The sequence below is a fragment of the Dipodomys spectabilis genome, unplaced genomic scaffold (genome assembly GCF_019054845.1).
Source record: "Dipodomys spectabilis isolate Male_0828 unplaced genomic scaffold, ASM1905484v1 ptg000009l, whole genome shotgun sequence".
NCBI lineage: Eukaryota > Metazoa > Chordata > Mammalia > Rodentia > Heteromyidae > Dipodomys > Dipodomys spectabilis.
Genome location: NW_024870686.1, coordinates 12,670,197 through 12,683,398, shown reverse-complemented (window position 1 = coordinate 12,683,398; position 13,202 = coordinate 12,670,197). Strand labels below are relative to the sequence as shown.

Below are 13,202 nucleotides of genomic sequence, written 5' to 3'. Positions count from 1 at the left end.
TCACAGCAGTTCTTTATAGCCCAGAGATTGTGGCAGTGGCTCAGCCATGATGAATAATAGCCAGGTAGAGTGCCCCCTGTAAGTAGTATTGTCTTTTTTTTTTTTCTTTTTAATGTGCTAGTACTGGGGTTTGAATTCAGGGTCTTATACTCTCATTTAGCTGTTTTGCTCAAGGCTGGTACTCTACCACTTATGCCACAGCTCCACTTCTTACTTTCTGCTGGCTAACTGGTGACAAGAATCTCTGCCCAGGCTTGCTTTGAACTATGATTCTCAGATCAGCTTCTGGAGTAGCTGGATTATAGGCATACAAAGTAGATTTAGCCATAATAAAATTCATTTGAAACCAATAAGATTAAGCTGTGTAAATACAAACAATGACAAATACTAGAAAAACCAATGTCCAAACCAACAATACAACAATAACAGATGAAGTCTCATAAAATCCAGAAATCAGGAAGCTATTTTTAAGTGTTTAAATATAATTATATAAGAAAAAACTAGTCTAAATACAAAGTCAAACAATCATATTTTCACATCTATATGACAAAAAAATTACCCTTGCTGGCACTATTTACTATATAAACTTCACTATTTTCCCCTTGATACATAAGAAAATGTAAGAGAATTTCATAATGTAGGCAATATACAGAAAAAGGCACTGTTTGGCATTAGCAAAAAGGATAGCCCATTTTCCTCATCCCATCCCAAATCCCCACACTAATTAGGTAAATTTTAATAGTAAATGATGTATACTTTAATCCTAAGGGATTTATTTATTTATTTACTTATGCTGGTTCTGGGTCTTTATTTAATTCAGGGCCTGAGCTTCTTTTGATCAAGGCTACTGCTCTACCACTTGAGCCACAGCTCCACCTCTGGCTTTTTAGTAGTTTACTGGAGATTAAAGGGTCTCACAGACTTTCCTGCCCAAGCTAAGCTGGCTTTGAACCATGATTCTCAGATATCAGCTTCCTGAGTAGTTAGGATTATAGGTATGAGCCACTATTGTCCTGTGGAAGTTTTTAAGGCTGTTATTTGAATCATATCAGGAGTCATCAACGAGCAACTTTGAAAGTGATGGAGAGCTGGAATCTTGGTGCTACTCATCATGTATTATGTAATCTTGGAACATGCCCCGATTTAAAAAAAATGACAACAAATCATTTATTTATAAACAGCTTTAAGAGGAGAGAAGAGGGATGGGAATGTGGCTTAGTGGTAGAGTGCTTGCCTAGCATGCATGAGGTCCTGGGTTCAATTCCTCAGTACTACCTAAAAGAAAATGCCAGAAGTGGTGCTATGGCTCAAGTGGTAGAGTGCTAGCCTTGAGCAAAAGAAGCTCAGTGACAGTGCCCAGGCCCTGAGTAGGCAAAAAACAAAAAACAAAAAAATGCAGATAAGATGAGGTTCAGCCTTTTTCTGTCGTCATTAATTACTTCTCTTTCTTTTCCAGCTAAGTATTCAAATCATTTTAGAAAACAGTTTGGTGAAAATGGACTCCAGTTCACAGTTTTTACTGAAAATTTCTTTTAACTCAACTCCTGAGAACAAGCAGGACTTGAAAAATAGTTTCACTAATACTTTTTCAAGAAGTTAAAAACATCTCATTAAAATTGAAAGAAGATAAATTCTTACCCCTTAAAAGCAAGGTAATTTGGGAACAGGCATCTTCTATCAACTGGGGGTGGTAATAGTGAAGTTTAGTTACCAGTGTTAGTTTCAATATTAGTTTTATATGTCAACTGATACACATATAAAAATTACATTTAAATCTTAGTTTTGCTGACAATGTAATAATCCATGGTTTAGTAAATATTCTACTAAATTTTTCTAAAGTTTTTAGAAGAGTTTTTAGCTTGAGTTTGCAAAGCCATCTCCATAAATGTAAGGTTGGTACTGCCTGTACTGGGGCTTAGACACAGGCCCTGGGTGCTGTCCTTTAGTCTTTTTCTCCTAGCTCTTTGGTGCACGACCACTTGAACCACAGTCCTACTTTCAGCTTTTTGGTGATTAGTTGGGAGATGAGTCATTTCTGCTTAGACCGGCTTTGAACCATGTACTCAGGTCTCAGACTTTTGAGTAGCTAGAATTACAGGCAAAGGCTACTGGTACTAGCTTTTCTTTCTTTTTTTTAAAAATCAGAATATATTAATTGTAAAAAGGGTTTCCTTGTGAATTTTTGTCCATAATTTTAAGGGGTTTCATTAATCTATTTGGAGAGGACCTTATTTATGTTTGACGGATTATTAATCAAATCTCTACAAACATTTGGTGAACCTAAAATAAGTAAAAACAATGTTTTGTTCAAAGAGTTATAAATTCAAATACAGGAACAAAAAGGGGGAAGAGCGGACATAGCACTGGCTGCTGCTAATAAGCACACCTCAGGGCAGGTGCCTGAAAAGGTATAACAGAAACAAGTCAACAGAAACATCCCAACGTCCCCACCCTTACTCAGATTATGAAGCACCTGTTTCAATACATTAGAGTTCAGTGATTTAATATTAGAAACATGATAAATACTTAAAGACTCTATAGAACATATAAAATTGTTGTATATTTTAAAATAGCTTAAAAACTAAAATATCTACCCATAATAAAATATTATTTTTTCCCCACAACAGTGGGTTTTAATCCACATAACAATATCACAACCAAAGCCCATCATAAACACAACTTACTTATACATTGACATCTGAAGGATGCACTTTGGGACCCAAAAAATACACACTCACCCATACATACGTAAATGTACTTACATACATACAAACACCTATCTGTTTGAGTCTACACAGAAAACAAAAGGCCAGCATGATCCCTGACAAAGCCTTTCTCCACAGATACTTGTGTTTGTGAATCGCTGGTTAAAAAAAAAAAATTTAACTATACTCTGCTTCTAATTGGACACAGTAGGCACAACAGTTTTAGCTGCCTATCACATTCTAAGTAAATTTCTTGATTTTGTTACAGTAAAAGTTTAAATATTGTTCACATTTCTTGTGTGAACTGTCTATCCTAGTTTGATTACAGACAAAAGGAGTTCTCAGTGTACTGCTGTAACTAAGGATTTATGATCATGCCCACAGTCCTCATACAAATATATTACTCCTGGCTTATTCAACACCTCTTTCTCAACAAAATAGCAGTTAGTTAGAGAATTCTGGGCTTCAGATTTTATCATGTGCACCCTAGAAATCATGGAATGTCAGAAATGAGCTCTGTGTTAGGGATGCTACTCCACCAGCAGCCAGAGACTCTGGCTTTCTACCTATTCATTTCATACTTAGTCACAACAAAAACATGGTCACAAAAAACAATTGCAAACTTGCTTTTAATGGCACCAAGAAGATAAATGACCTTTTAGAAGAACTGCCAGAGGATCATACAGGTCAACCAGTATGTTTGGTGACATTTACCATGGAATTCTGGGAGTGTCACCCACATGCCTCCAGTGTCATCTAATAAATCATTTAGTTATTTGTATAAAAGTTAGCTCATGAGGAGCAAAATAGACTGCACATAAATAATCCACCATCAGAAAATGCTATAGAGTAAAACACAGCAGAGAATCCTACACATAAAAATGTATTTAGTCACATATAAATGTTACTGTTTTATAGCTTTAATTCAATTTAATTATATTAGCTTGAAGTAATCATGTTCTTAAGCAAAATATTTTTCTTTCTTTTTTTTTTTTTTTGGTCAGTTGTGGGGCCTGAACTCTGGGCCTGGGCGCTGTCCCTCAGCTCTTCAGCTCAAGGCCTAGCACTCTATCACTTGAGCCACAGCGCCAACTTCCAGGTTTTTCCTGCTTATGTGGTGCTGAGGAATCGAACTCAGGGCCTCATGCATGCAAGGCAAGCGCTCTACCACTGAGCCACCTTCCCAGCCCCCAAGCAAAATATTTTTCTACTTATTGATGCAAATGTAGAGTATCAGAGCTTATTTTTAATAGATAGTGTGGACATTTAAAAGCAAATAAAATAAAAAGTGCTAAATGTCACATGGGTGGGGTAACCCTAAACATTTCTACATTGGGCCATATTATTAATTAATTAATTTGGCACTTTAATATTTGAATGAGGAATTTTACATTCCTCCATCTTTTCCTCTTTTTTTTTTGGTCGGTCATGGGGAATCTGGGCCTGGATGCTGTCCCTCAGCTCTTCAGCTCAAGGTGAGCACTCTACCACTTGAGCCACCACACCACTTCCAGTTTTCTGGTGGTTAATCAGAGATAAGAGTCTTACAGACTTTCCTCCCCTGGCTGGCTTTGAACCGTGATCCTCAGATCTCAGCCTTCTGAGTAGCTAGGATTACAGGAGTGAGTCACTGGCGCCCAGCTCTTCCTCTTTTGTGTGCTATAAAAGTAGAAATTTCTATTTCATCCCTTCACATCCAGAATAAGGCAAAATACAGAAACAAAGGAGTGAATTCTGTGTGGTGAGGTTAAGAAAGCTAACTTGTGATTAATGTTAAGTAATGGAAAAAGTATGATTCATTCTACCAGTTGTGCGAGTTGTGAGATTATACTGGCCTATTATAACTGACTTTTTTTTTTTTTTTTTTTTGCCAGTCCTATGCTTGAACTCAGGGCCTGGGTGCTGCTCCTGAGTTTCTTTTTGCTCAAGGCTAGGGCTCTACTATGTGAGCCAAAGCTCCACTTCTGGCTGTTTTGGTAATTTAGTAGAGATAAAGAGTCCCATGGACTTTCCTGCCCAGACTGGCTTTGAACCATGATTTTCAGCTCCCAGCTTTCTGAGTAGTTAGGACTACAGGCATGAGCCACCAGCACCAGGCTTGACTCTTTTTAAAAAAATAAACATGAAATCTAGTGTCTACTTGTCTGAGCGTATGTCTAAATTTTCAAGCACATCCTTGTCATGACTATCTACACTTGCTTTTGGATCATAGGAACCACCTTCATGCTCCAGATAGCTTTAGGGACCCCAGGAAATCAGGAAATCCTAGTACTCCCCTTGAGCTACTGGTTGGATGATGGAGTTGTAGAACTCACAGCAGGTAGAGGAGTCACATTGCAGGGCTGTTAGTCCATAGACAAGTTACCAGGGATCCTACAGGGTAGAGTACAGGATGCTTTCTACTCTGTGTAGTACAGGAGAAATAAATGCTTCTACTGGCTAAGTTTTCATAAACTGTCATGCCAAATAGGGGAAAATGTATATTAAAGCCACTGCTGGCACCTATAACTTAAAGAAAAGGCTCATTTCTTCTCCCTTCCTCTTCCTCCTGACCAGTAACAGATGCCATAATGGCTAACTGCATTTCAAGCTTGTCTAAATTAAAAGACAAGTGAGCCTACTAGAGAAAAGCGACCACTGCCCAATTGCACAGGACATATGCAGAACACTTTCCTATTCAGTGATTTCTCTCTATTTTAGTATATGCAGCACATGCCACCCATTATGACAACACTGGAATAAAGATACACAATAATAGTACAACAACTAACTTTGTAACATTCAAGTTCCCAAGCATATACAGACATACGCACACTCATACTAATTTGGGGGTATTCATCACTGAGGGAGATCAGGAGGCTCCCTTGGCCATATAATTCACCATCTGAGGAGATGCAGTCCAAACAAGAAAGTATAAGTTAGGGTGAACTATGTGTGCAGCAAACCCATGACAATGCAACCTGATGACAACCTGCTGCAAGCGTTCACTCAGGGTAGGCAATGTAAGACTAGATCAGATCTGTTCTTGCAAGCATTAGCATTCACTTGTCTTTTCGTGGAATATGAAAGGTAAACTAAGATTTCTTTGGTGGTGGTCACTTGCTTGAATGGCAGACTTTTCTTCTGTTGCTGCATTAATGTTGTCTAAATAAGCATCTTCATCATCATCTTCATCCCTTGGGTTACCTTCCAGGCTGTGTCTAATGCCATAAGCAAAGTAAATCAGGAAACCTTTGTAGGGAGGAAAAAAAAATTCATGTTTTGGGCATGTCAGAAAATAACTATTTGAAACAAATTTTTTGTTTTCTTTTGGTGGCTAGAGATACTAATCTCATATACTTCCCTGACTGGGCTGGCTTTGAACTGTGATCCTCAAATCTCAAGTCTCTTGAGTACCTGGGATTATAGGCATGAGCCACCAGTGCCCAGAAATCTTAATATAGACATTAATAAGAAAAAATCATAGATTACCAAAGTCAAACCAAGTAATATGCATATCCTATACAAGTGGTGCATTATCAGAGTCATAGTAAGGTATTTTGAAAAGCATATTCTATGGTAATGAAGGGAACAGGGACATGACTTCCACATGTCACTATAACTAGGAAAGGACACAAAGCTGGGTGTAAAATAACTGCTAACTGGGGAGCCAGGAGACAAAGAAGATAATTCCTTGGTCATAGTCATTTTGCCATGTTAAGGTAGCTTAGCTTTAGTTCATGTAGAACTAGGTGAGAATTCATTCCTCTCACCCACAAGTGAGAGAATAGAACCTGTGTGATTCTCAAGGTTAATGGGAGATTTGAATTAAAATGGTCTTTTAAGGGCTGGGAGATGGAGCTTAGTGCCTAGCAAGTGTGAGACCCTGGGTTGGATACTAACATCCCAAAATGAAAAAACAAATGGTATCTAAAAACATCTAGAAAAGTGTTACAAATACCACAAACGGGGTTAGAAAGAATCTGAAAAAAAGCCTTTACTTCCAGAAATAGGGAAGAGAGGACTAGAGTTGAGAAAGCTAAATGCATTAAAAGACCTACCAAGTGCCATCCAAATGCTGAACCTGACCCAAGTATCTGCACTTAGCTGGACCATCAGGTAAATGTTCACTAGGATGCTCAATGCTGGCAAAAATGGTAAAAATGGAACCTAAGGAGGGAAAACATCTTTTTGAACATATTCATGCTTTGAGTGCACATTTCCCCAAGATGGCAGCAATTAATTTCGCATACTGCATCAATAATCTTGTATCTCACAAACAGGACAACTTGAATCAGACCATTCTTTTTCTAGAAACTGTTACAAGAATATAATTCAGATTATTTGTTGATGCTCCTGAATCAACAGATTTACTGAACCTGTTAATACCAAGATACAATTGGGCTTGTGGATCAGTTTAGTCCGGGATTTGCTGGTCTAGTTCAGACAATAATGAGATACTTCTGGAAATCTAGATATAGATATATCCCAGGTGATACTGTCACAAAGCACTGGCCTGTTGCTCGTTCTAATGGGGCAGGACAACAGGACAGTTTAACTGCTAGTGGACGGGGAATTGGTAGAGAAATATTCATATTCATTCTCTCTCCCAAGCTCCGTCCTTCCCCTGTTCCTTTCTTTTCTCTTTTTGTTGTGAGGTATTGGGGTTTGAATGTGGGGCACAACAGGTACTCTTGCTAGGATTGAGCCACAGTCTCAGTCCTTTTTCCCTTCATTTATTTTTCAGGCAAGGTCTCTCATTTTGCCTACAGCCAGGCTGAGACTGCAATTCTCCAGCCTCAGACTGCATCCCTCCTACCCATACTCACTGTGTAGCATCACACCTGGGTTATTTGTTGAGACAAGGATTTCACTAATTTCTTGTCTGGACTGGCCTAGAATCATGAGATGTCCTAATCTCTGCCTCTAAAATAGTTGGTGTAAGTCACTATGCCTGGCCTGACATTAGATTTTAATTTTAGAAATTACTTAATTACTTTCTACCTATTACATATACAAATACTGTGTAAGGAGCACACTCTAGTATTTGAGAAGATGAGTAAGACATCCAATGTGGAGAGAGAATATGGTGATCAAAAGGAACCTGTCCAAGTTTTGATAGTCTTATTCATTGGTTAACTTTGCTAGGCTCTCTGTCTCTGTCTCTCTTAAAGAAACAACTCAGAAAACTAACACACAGAGGAAGTATTTATACATATATATAATATTTAGATCCCTAATTCTTATTCCATTTACCATAAAGGCTACTTTTTGCTGATTCTGTGGCTGCCTCCAAATGATGAGGATGATGGTGATGCAGAGAATAAGCAGCAGTGTGAGAAGAACAAGGCTCCAGGCCTCTAGCCTGGCAATTGCCTGGACTCCGTAAGTGGTCAGAATACTCAGGCCCAACACGAGAAATGCTGCGAAAGTAGGAGGTATAGAAGTCAGAGTCAGCAAACACACTTCCCTCAGCCTCCTCAGTTCTAATGGTCTAGAATGAAACAAGTTCTAATTCATATCTACTTTGCTAAAACTGGATTCTTCATTTTAATTGTGAAGAGATTGTCTTTTCCACTGACTTAAGAAACACTGCTTGTGTTCTTAGAGATGTCAACCACTACATACCTACTCTCACTGCATTGTGTCTGGGTTCTCATTTGCCATCCTCAGACTATCAAATAGGCTGACAGACATTGTTCTGCCCTTTTGCTGCTTTTCAAATGAGAAATGGCAAGTCTGATTATTAAAACACACATTCCTAATGAGGACAAATATGTGATCTTCACCTTGCATCTGTATCTTAGGCAATGATATCACACTTTGCTAGGCTCTCTGTCTCTGTCTCTTAAAGAAACAATTCAGAAAACCAACACACAGAGGAAGTATTTATACATATATATAATATTTTGAGGTCCCTTCTATTAGAGGTCCCTTCTTCTTATTCTCAGAAACCTGCCCTTCCCCAGCTTCCCGATAATATTATACCATGAAGCTCCTTGAGAGCAAAGGACAACTGTATTGATGTCCCATGTTCCAGCAGAATGGCTAGCACACAGATTGTGCTCCATAAATCTATGGTCTTGGATCTATGCTCTTTGGTGAGCAAAGATGGATTTCCTATGAACCTCCCAACCCCATCAGGTTCTAATTCCAATACGAGCTGGTGCACTCAACTAAATCCTTTCACAAAGACAGCATCTTAACAACTAACAAAGCATGCCAGTTTGTCCTTCTGCTACTCTTACTGTTGAGAATTTCTTCCTTTCTTCTTCAATGACCAAGATATGACAAATGTCTCAGTAGTATAAACATGATCTGAACTACTACTGAGTCTGTAGGTATAACTCTGGCTAGGACTCAGGTTTCCTGCTAGCATATTTTAAAGTCTTTTTTGTCTTCTTTTGTACGTATTATACTGGCTCCACCTACACACATCTGTTGGGTCTTTGCAATATCTGTAGTGATGAAGACGTACCCAGAAATCCCACCAGAAAGCTCACGAGAGATGCTGACTGCCGCGTAGGCAGAGCTGAGGGGCTGAGGAGGGTTCTTAGGCTGAAGCCCTGTTCTTGCAGCATGGTGACCTGAGAGTCACTTTTTGAACCTGCACTGTCGCATGATCCCAGGCCTTCCTTTTCAGGGGAGTATTTAGGTTGCTCATAACATAAACCAGGCTGGTACCTAGGACAAATAAAAATTTGTGTCTTTATTCCCAAATAGGCACTTGGCCCAAATGAAACAGACATGCTACAAAGTCACATTATGAATAATCAAGTGTCAATTCTCATAATTCTAATCCCACAGTATGCCGAGCCAGGCCACAACCCCTTTCAATAAACTATCTGCAGCTGTTCAGAATCTCCACAGATAGCCACTTAATTAGAAAATTACACAAATCCCTTTCAATAAACTATCTGCAGCTGCTCTAAAATTGCCACAGATAGCCACTTAAATTATAAAGTTACACAATAGATGCAAAAATCAAAAGTAAAAACTATACCTATTACACTTTAAGGTGAGGCAACTGTGAAATAGGATGATTATGCCCCAAAAGAAAATGAAGATCCTGAAGGTGGTACAGTAACACTGGCTAACCATCAGCTACAGTGTAACATCATCTCTCTCTGGTTTGGGATCCCATAGCTTCACCATAGCCTGTCTCTCCTGCCTCCTTTCCCTCAGCATTCCAACTGGACTCCTCCAGTTTAATGTAGACAAGATCCTCAAGTCACTCTGCTACCTCCCTACGACATACATATCACTCCTCTTCTTTAGCTTACAGTAACTCTTATAGCTTGTGTAATAATACATTAGCCTGCTTATCCCCTACTCTGTCCCAGTCTCCCCAATGCAGCTTCTTCTACTGAGTAGCTATCATTTATTTTACAAAGTAATATTTTCATTTTCCTTCCATATAAAGAAGTATGTTCACTCAGAATAAATTCACAAAAGAGCAAAGAAGGAAATTAAAATCACCCACTACTCAGCATTCAGCACTATTAACATTGTGTGTGTGTATTATTTCTTTATAAAAGTTTTTTATTTATAAGAGTTTATGGCATTTAAATAAATTCAAAATGCTACATATAGCTTTATATCCTGAAAAGGACATATTTATCTGTATGAATATCATTTTGTTTGTTGTAGAAGAATCTTCTCTAAGCAGTCTCCTAAATAAACTATTCTCCTAAATAGACAACTTTTTTTTTTTGGTCTGTTTTGGGGCCTGAACTCTGGGCCTGGGCTCTTCAGCTCAAGGCTAGCACTCTACTACTTGAGCCACAGTGCCACTTCTGGCTTTTTCTGCTTATGTGGTGCTAAGAATGGAACCGAGGGCCTCATGCATGAAAGGCAAGCATTCTACCACTAAGCCACCTTCCCTGCCCCAGACAATTATTTCTTTAATTCCACAAAGATTTTTATATTTATGTTTGCCTCTATCATTTCATCTTCAGGGTAAAGTCTTAGTACTAAAATATTGAGATATATAGTATTTTAATTCTCTGTGCATTATAAAAATTGCCATTGACAGACTGAGTAAATGATTAAATTATACTTAATTATTTTGCTAAAGGCCCTATCTTCTTATACTTTCTATGGGTGTTTTGAATACATTGGGCCATTCACCTTGGTAATACTGCTAGCTCCCTGCCAGGAAGATGGTAAGCCCTCATTGTCTTTATTTCCTGTGCCGCACCTGACCCACCATTGGCAACTCACCTAAGAATGAGGACACAGGCTGCAACCAGAGAATAGGCCATTAGGGTGCCAATGGACATCATGTCCACAAGGGCCTTCAGGTCGAAAAGAAATGCCATCACAGCTATTGAGGGGGAAAGATGAAAGGAAATGTGAAGCCAAGGACCTCTGATAACATCTTATAGAATAGAATTAATCCCTTTAAAGTCAGAGACAGCTGACTCACATTTTCTCTTGTGGTACAATGACAAATTAAAATCTACAAAGAATACCTCTCCTAAGTTTTAAGCTATTCTTTAAGTGATACCAACTGCCAGCATGACTTCAAAAACCTTTAGCAAGCACAAAATATATCTATTTTGATTGCTTAAAACATATTTGGCCAAAGAGTAAAAATGTGATTCGACAGAATACTATTCTTTGACATTTTCAGAAGAAAATGTTAAAAATAGTGGCTGTTCATTTTTTTTTTTTTTTTGGGTCCAGTCGTGGGGCCTGAATTCTGGGCCTGGGCACTGTGCCTCAGCTCTTCAGCTCAAGGCTAGCTCTCTACCACTGAGCCACAGCTCCACTTCTGGCTTTTTTCTTTTTGCTTATGTGGTGCTGAGGAATTGAACCCAGGGCTTCATGCATGCAAGGCAAGCGCTCTACCACTGAGCCACCTTCCCAGCCCCAGACTGTTCATTTTTTGAAATCATAAAAAGTTTCAGTTTTTATTACAGAAGGCATGCAATCATTTTAATTTCCATCTACATTGTTCTATCATATACTATTCAAATCTTTTTTCATGCCTGTCTTGGGGCTTGAGCTCAGGGCCTAGGTGCTGTCCCTAAGCTTTTGTGCTCAAGGCTAGTCTTCAACTATTTGAGCCAAAGCTCCACTTCCAGCTTTTTGGTGGTCATTTGGAGATAAAGAGTCTCATCGACTTTCCTGCCAAGGCTAGCTTCAAACTGAGATCCTCAAATCTCAGCCTTCTAAGTAGCTAGGATTACAGATATAAGCCACTAGTGCCTAGCTACAACTCAAAAATTTTAGCGTAACTTTGACAATGTTATGTTTTACATAGAGACTAGACTAGATTCTACTGTGGTGAAAGCTACATATTCCAGATAGAATAGTGAGATGTGAACAATCAGTTTTTGGTCCTGAACACCAAACACTCAGCAGGAGGTAAAATACATTTTACTATTAAAATAAAAAAATATACTTTAATGTTAAGTAGATCATACTATATTCTATTTACATGATGTTCTTATCTCCTTGGCAAGTTTTATTTACCTATGGTTTTACTTTATCACCAAGGCAACGACTCCAAAAGACAAGAGAAATTGTTTTGCTTTATCAATGTAAAGTGGCCTAAATAAATAAACAATTTGACTATCTGTGACCCAAAATTCATATTCTGGCCATCTAGATTTATAGATAGGTTAACTTTTCAGGACTATAATCACATTACAGGGCATCTAAACCAACATCTCCCAATCCTGTTACAATAACACACCTTTTCCTTATACACTATACATCTCACTTTGAAAACCCTTCAGTATAGTGCTGGGAAGGTGGCTCAGTGGTAGAGTGCTTGACTTGTATGCATGAGGTCCTGGGTTCAATTCCTCCGCACCACATAAGCAGAAAAAAAGACAGAAGTGGCACTGTGGCTCAAGTGGTAGAACGCTAGTCTTGAGCTGAAGAGCTGAGGGACAGTGCCCAGACCCAGAGTTCAGGCCCCATGCCTGACCAAAAGAAAACCCTTTAATATATTAAATTATTGAAACTTTGGATGCTTTGTAAGCATTATGGACAGTATAAAAAGGTATCCAGGAAAAGAAAAAGGATCAATTGTTCATTTAAGCTATCTGACCTAAGTTAAAAAAAAGTGTGAGAGTAAAAATAAACATGAAAGGAACATTAAAGCTGGCACCGGTGGCTCACGCCTGTAATCCTAGCTACTCCGGAGCCTGAGATTTGAGGATCATGGTTCAAAATCAGCCCAGGCAGGAAAGTCCATGAGACTCTCATCTTAAATTAACCACCAGAAAACCAGAAGTCATGCTGTGGCTTAAGTGCTAGAGAGCTCCCCTTGAGCTGAAGAGCTCAGGGACAGGACTCAGGCCCAGCGTTCCAGCCCCATGACTGACAAAAAAGAAAGAGAAAAAAAAGGAGGATTAAAAAGCATTCCATTTAATTATCTTTAAAAATTTCAATCTTATTATTTTGTGAAATGACACACTTCTTTAATGAAGGAGAAGGTTAAATTACTTGTAACTTTCTAAAATTCTGAATGCAAAGTAAAATTATTGGGAACTTTTAAATGGA

At 38.6% G+C, this 13,202-nt stretch overlaps 1 protein-coding gene across 3 annotated transcripts in view; it reads right to left on the bottom strand.

Moving 5' to 3' along the window:
* Slc7a2 (solute carrier family 7 member 2) overlaps positions 1-13,202 on the bottom strand; it is a 60,688-nt gene that overhangs the window by 13,767 nt on the left and 33,719 nt on the right. For 2 of the 3 annotated variants that reach the window (XM_042701046.1, XM_042701049.1), the window contains exons 8-12: positions 10,908-11,010; positions 9,163-9,368; positions 7,941-8,107; positions 6,746-6,854; positions 4,825-5,936 (exon numbers count right to left, since the gene is read on the bottom strand). In XM_042701046.1, coding sequence (XP_042556980.1) covers positions 5,740-5,936; positions 6,746-6,854; positions 7,941-8,107; positions 9,163-9,368; positions 10,908-11,010 — 782 coding nt within the window. In that variant the 3' untranslated portion in view covers positions 4,825-5,739. Of the gene's footprint in view, positions 1-4,824; positions 5,937-6,745; positions 6,855-7,940; positions 8,108-9,162; positions 9,369-10,907; positions 11,011-13,202 lie in introns of those variants that run through there. The other variant, XR_006150926.1, reaches the window with a different exon arrangement.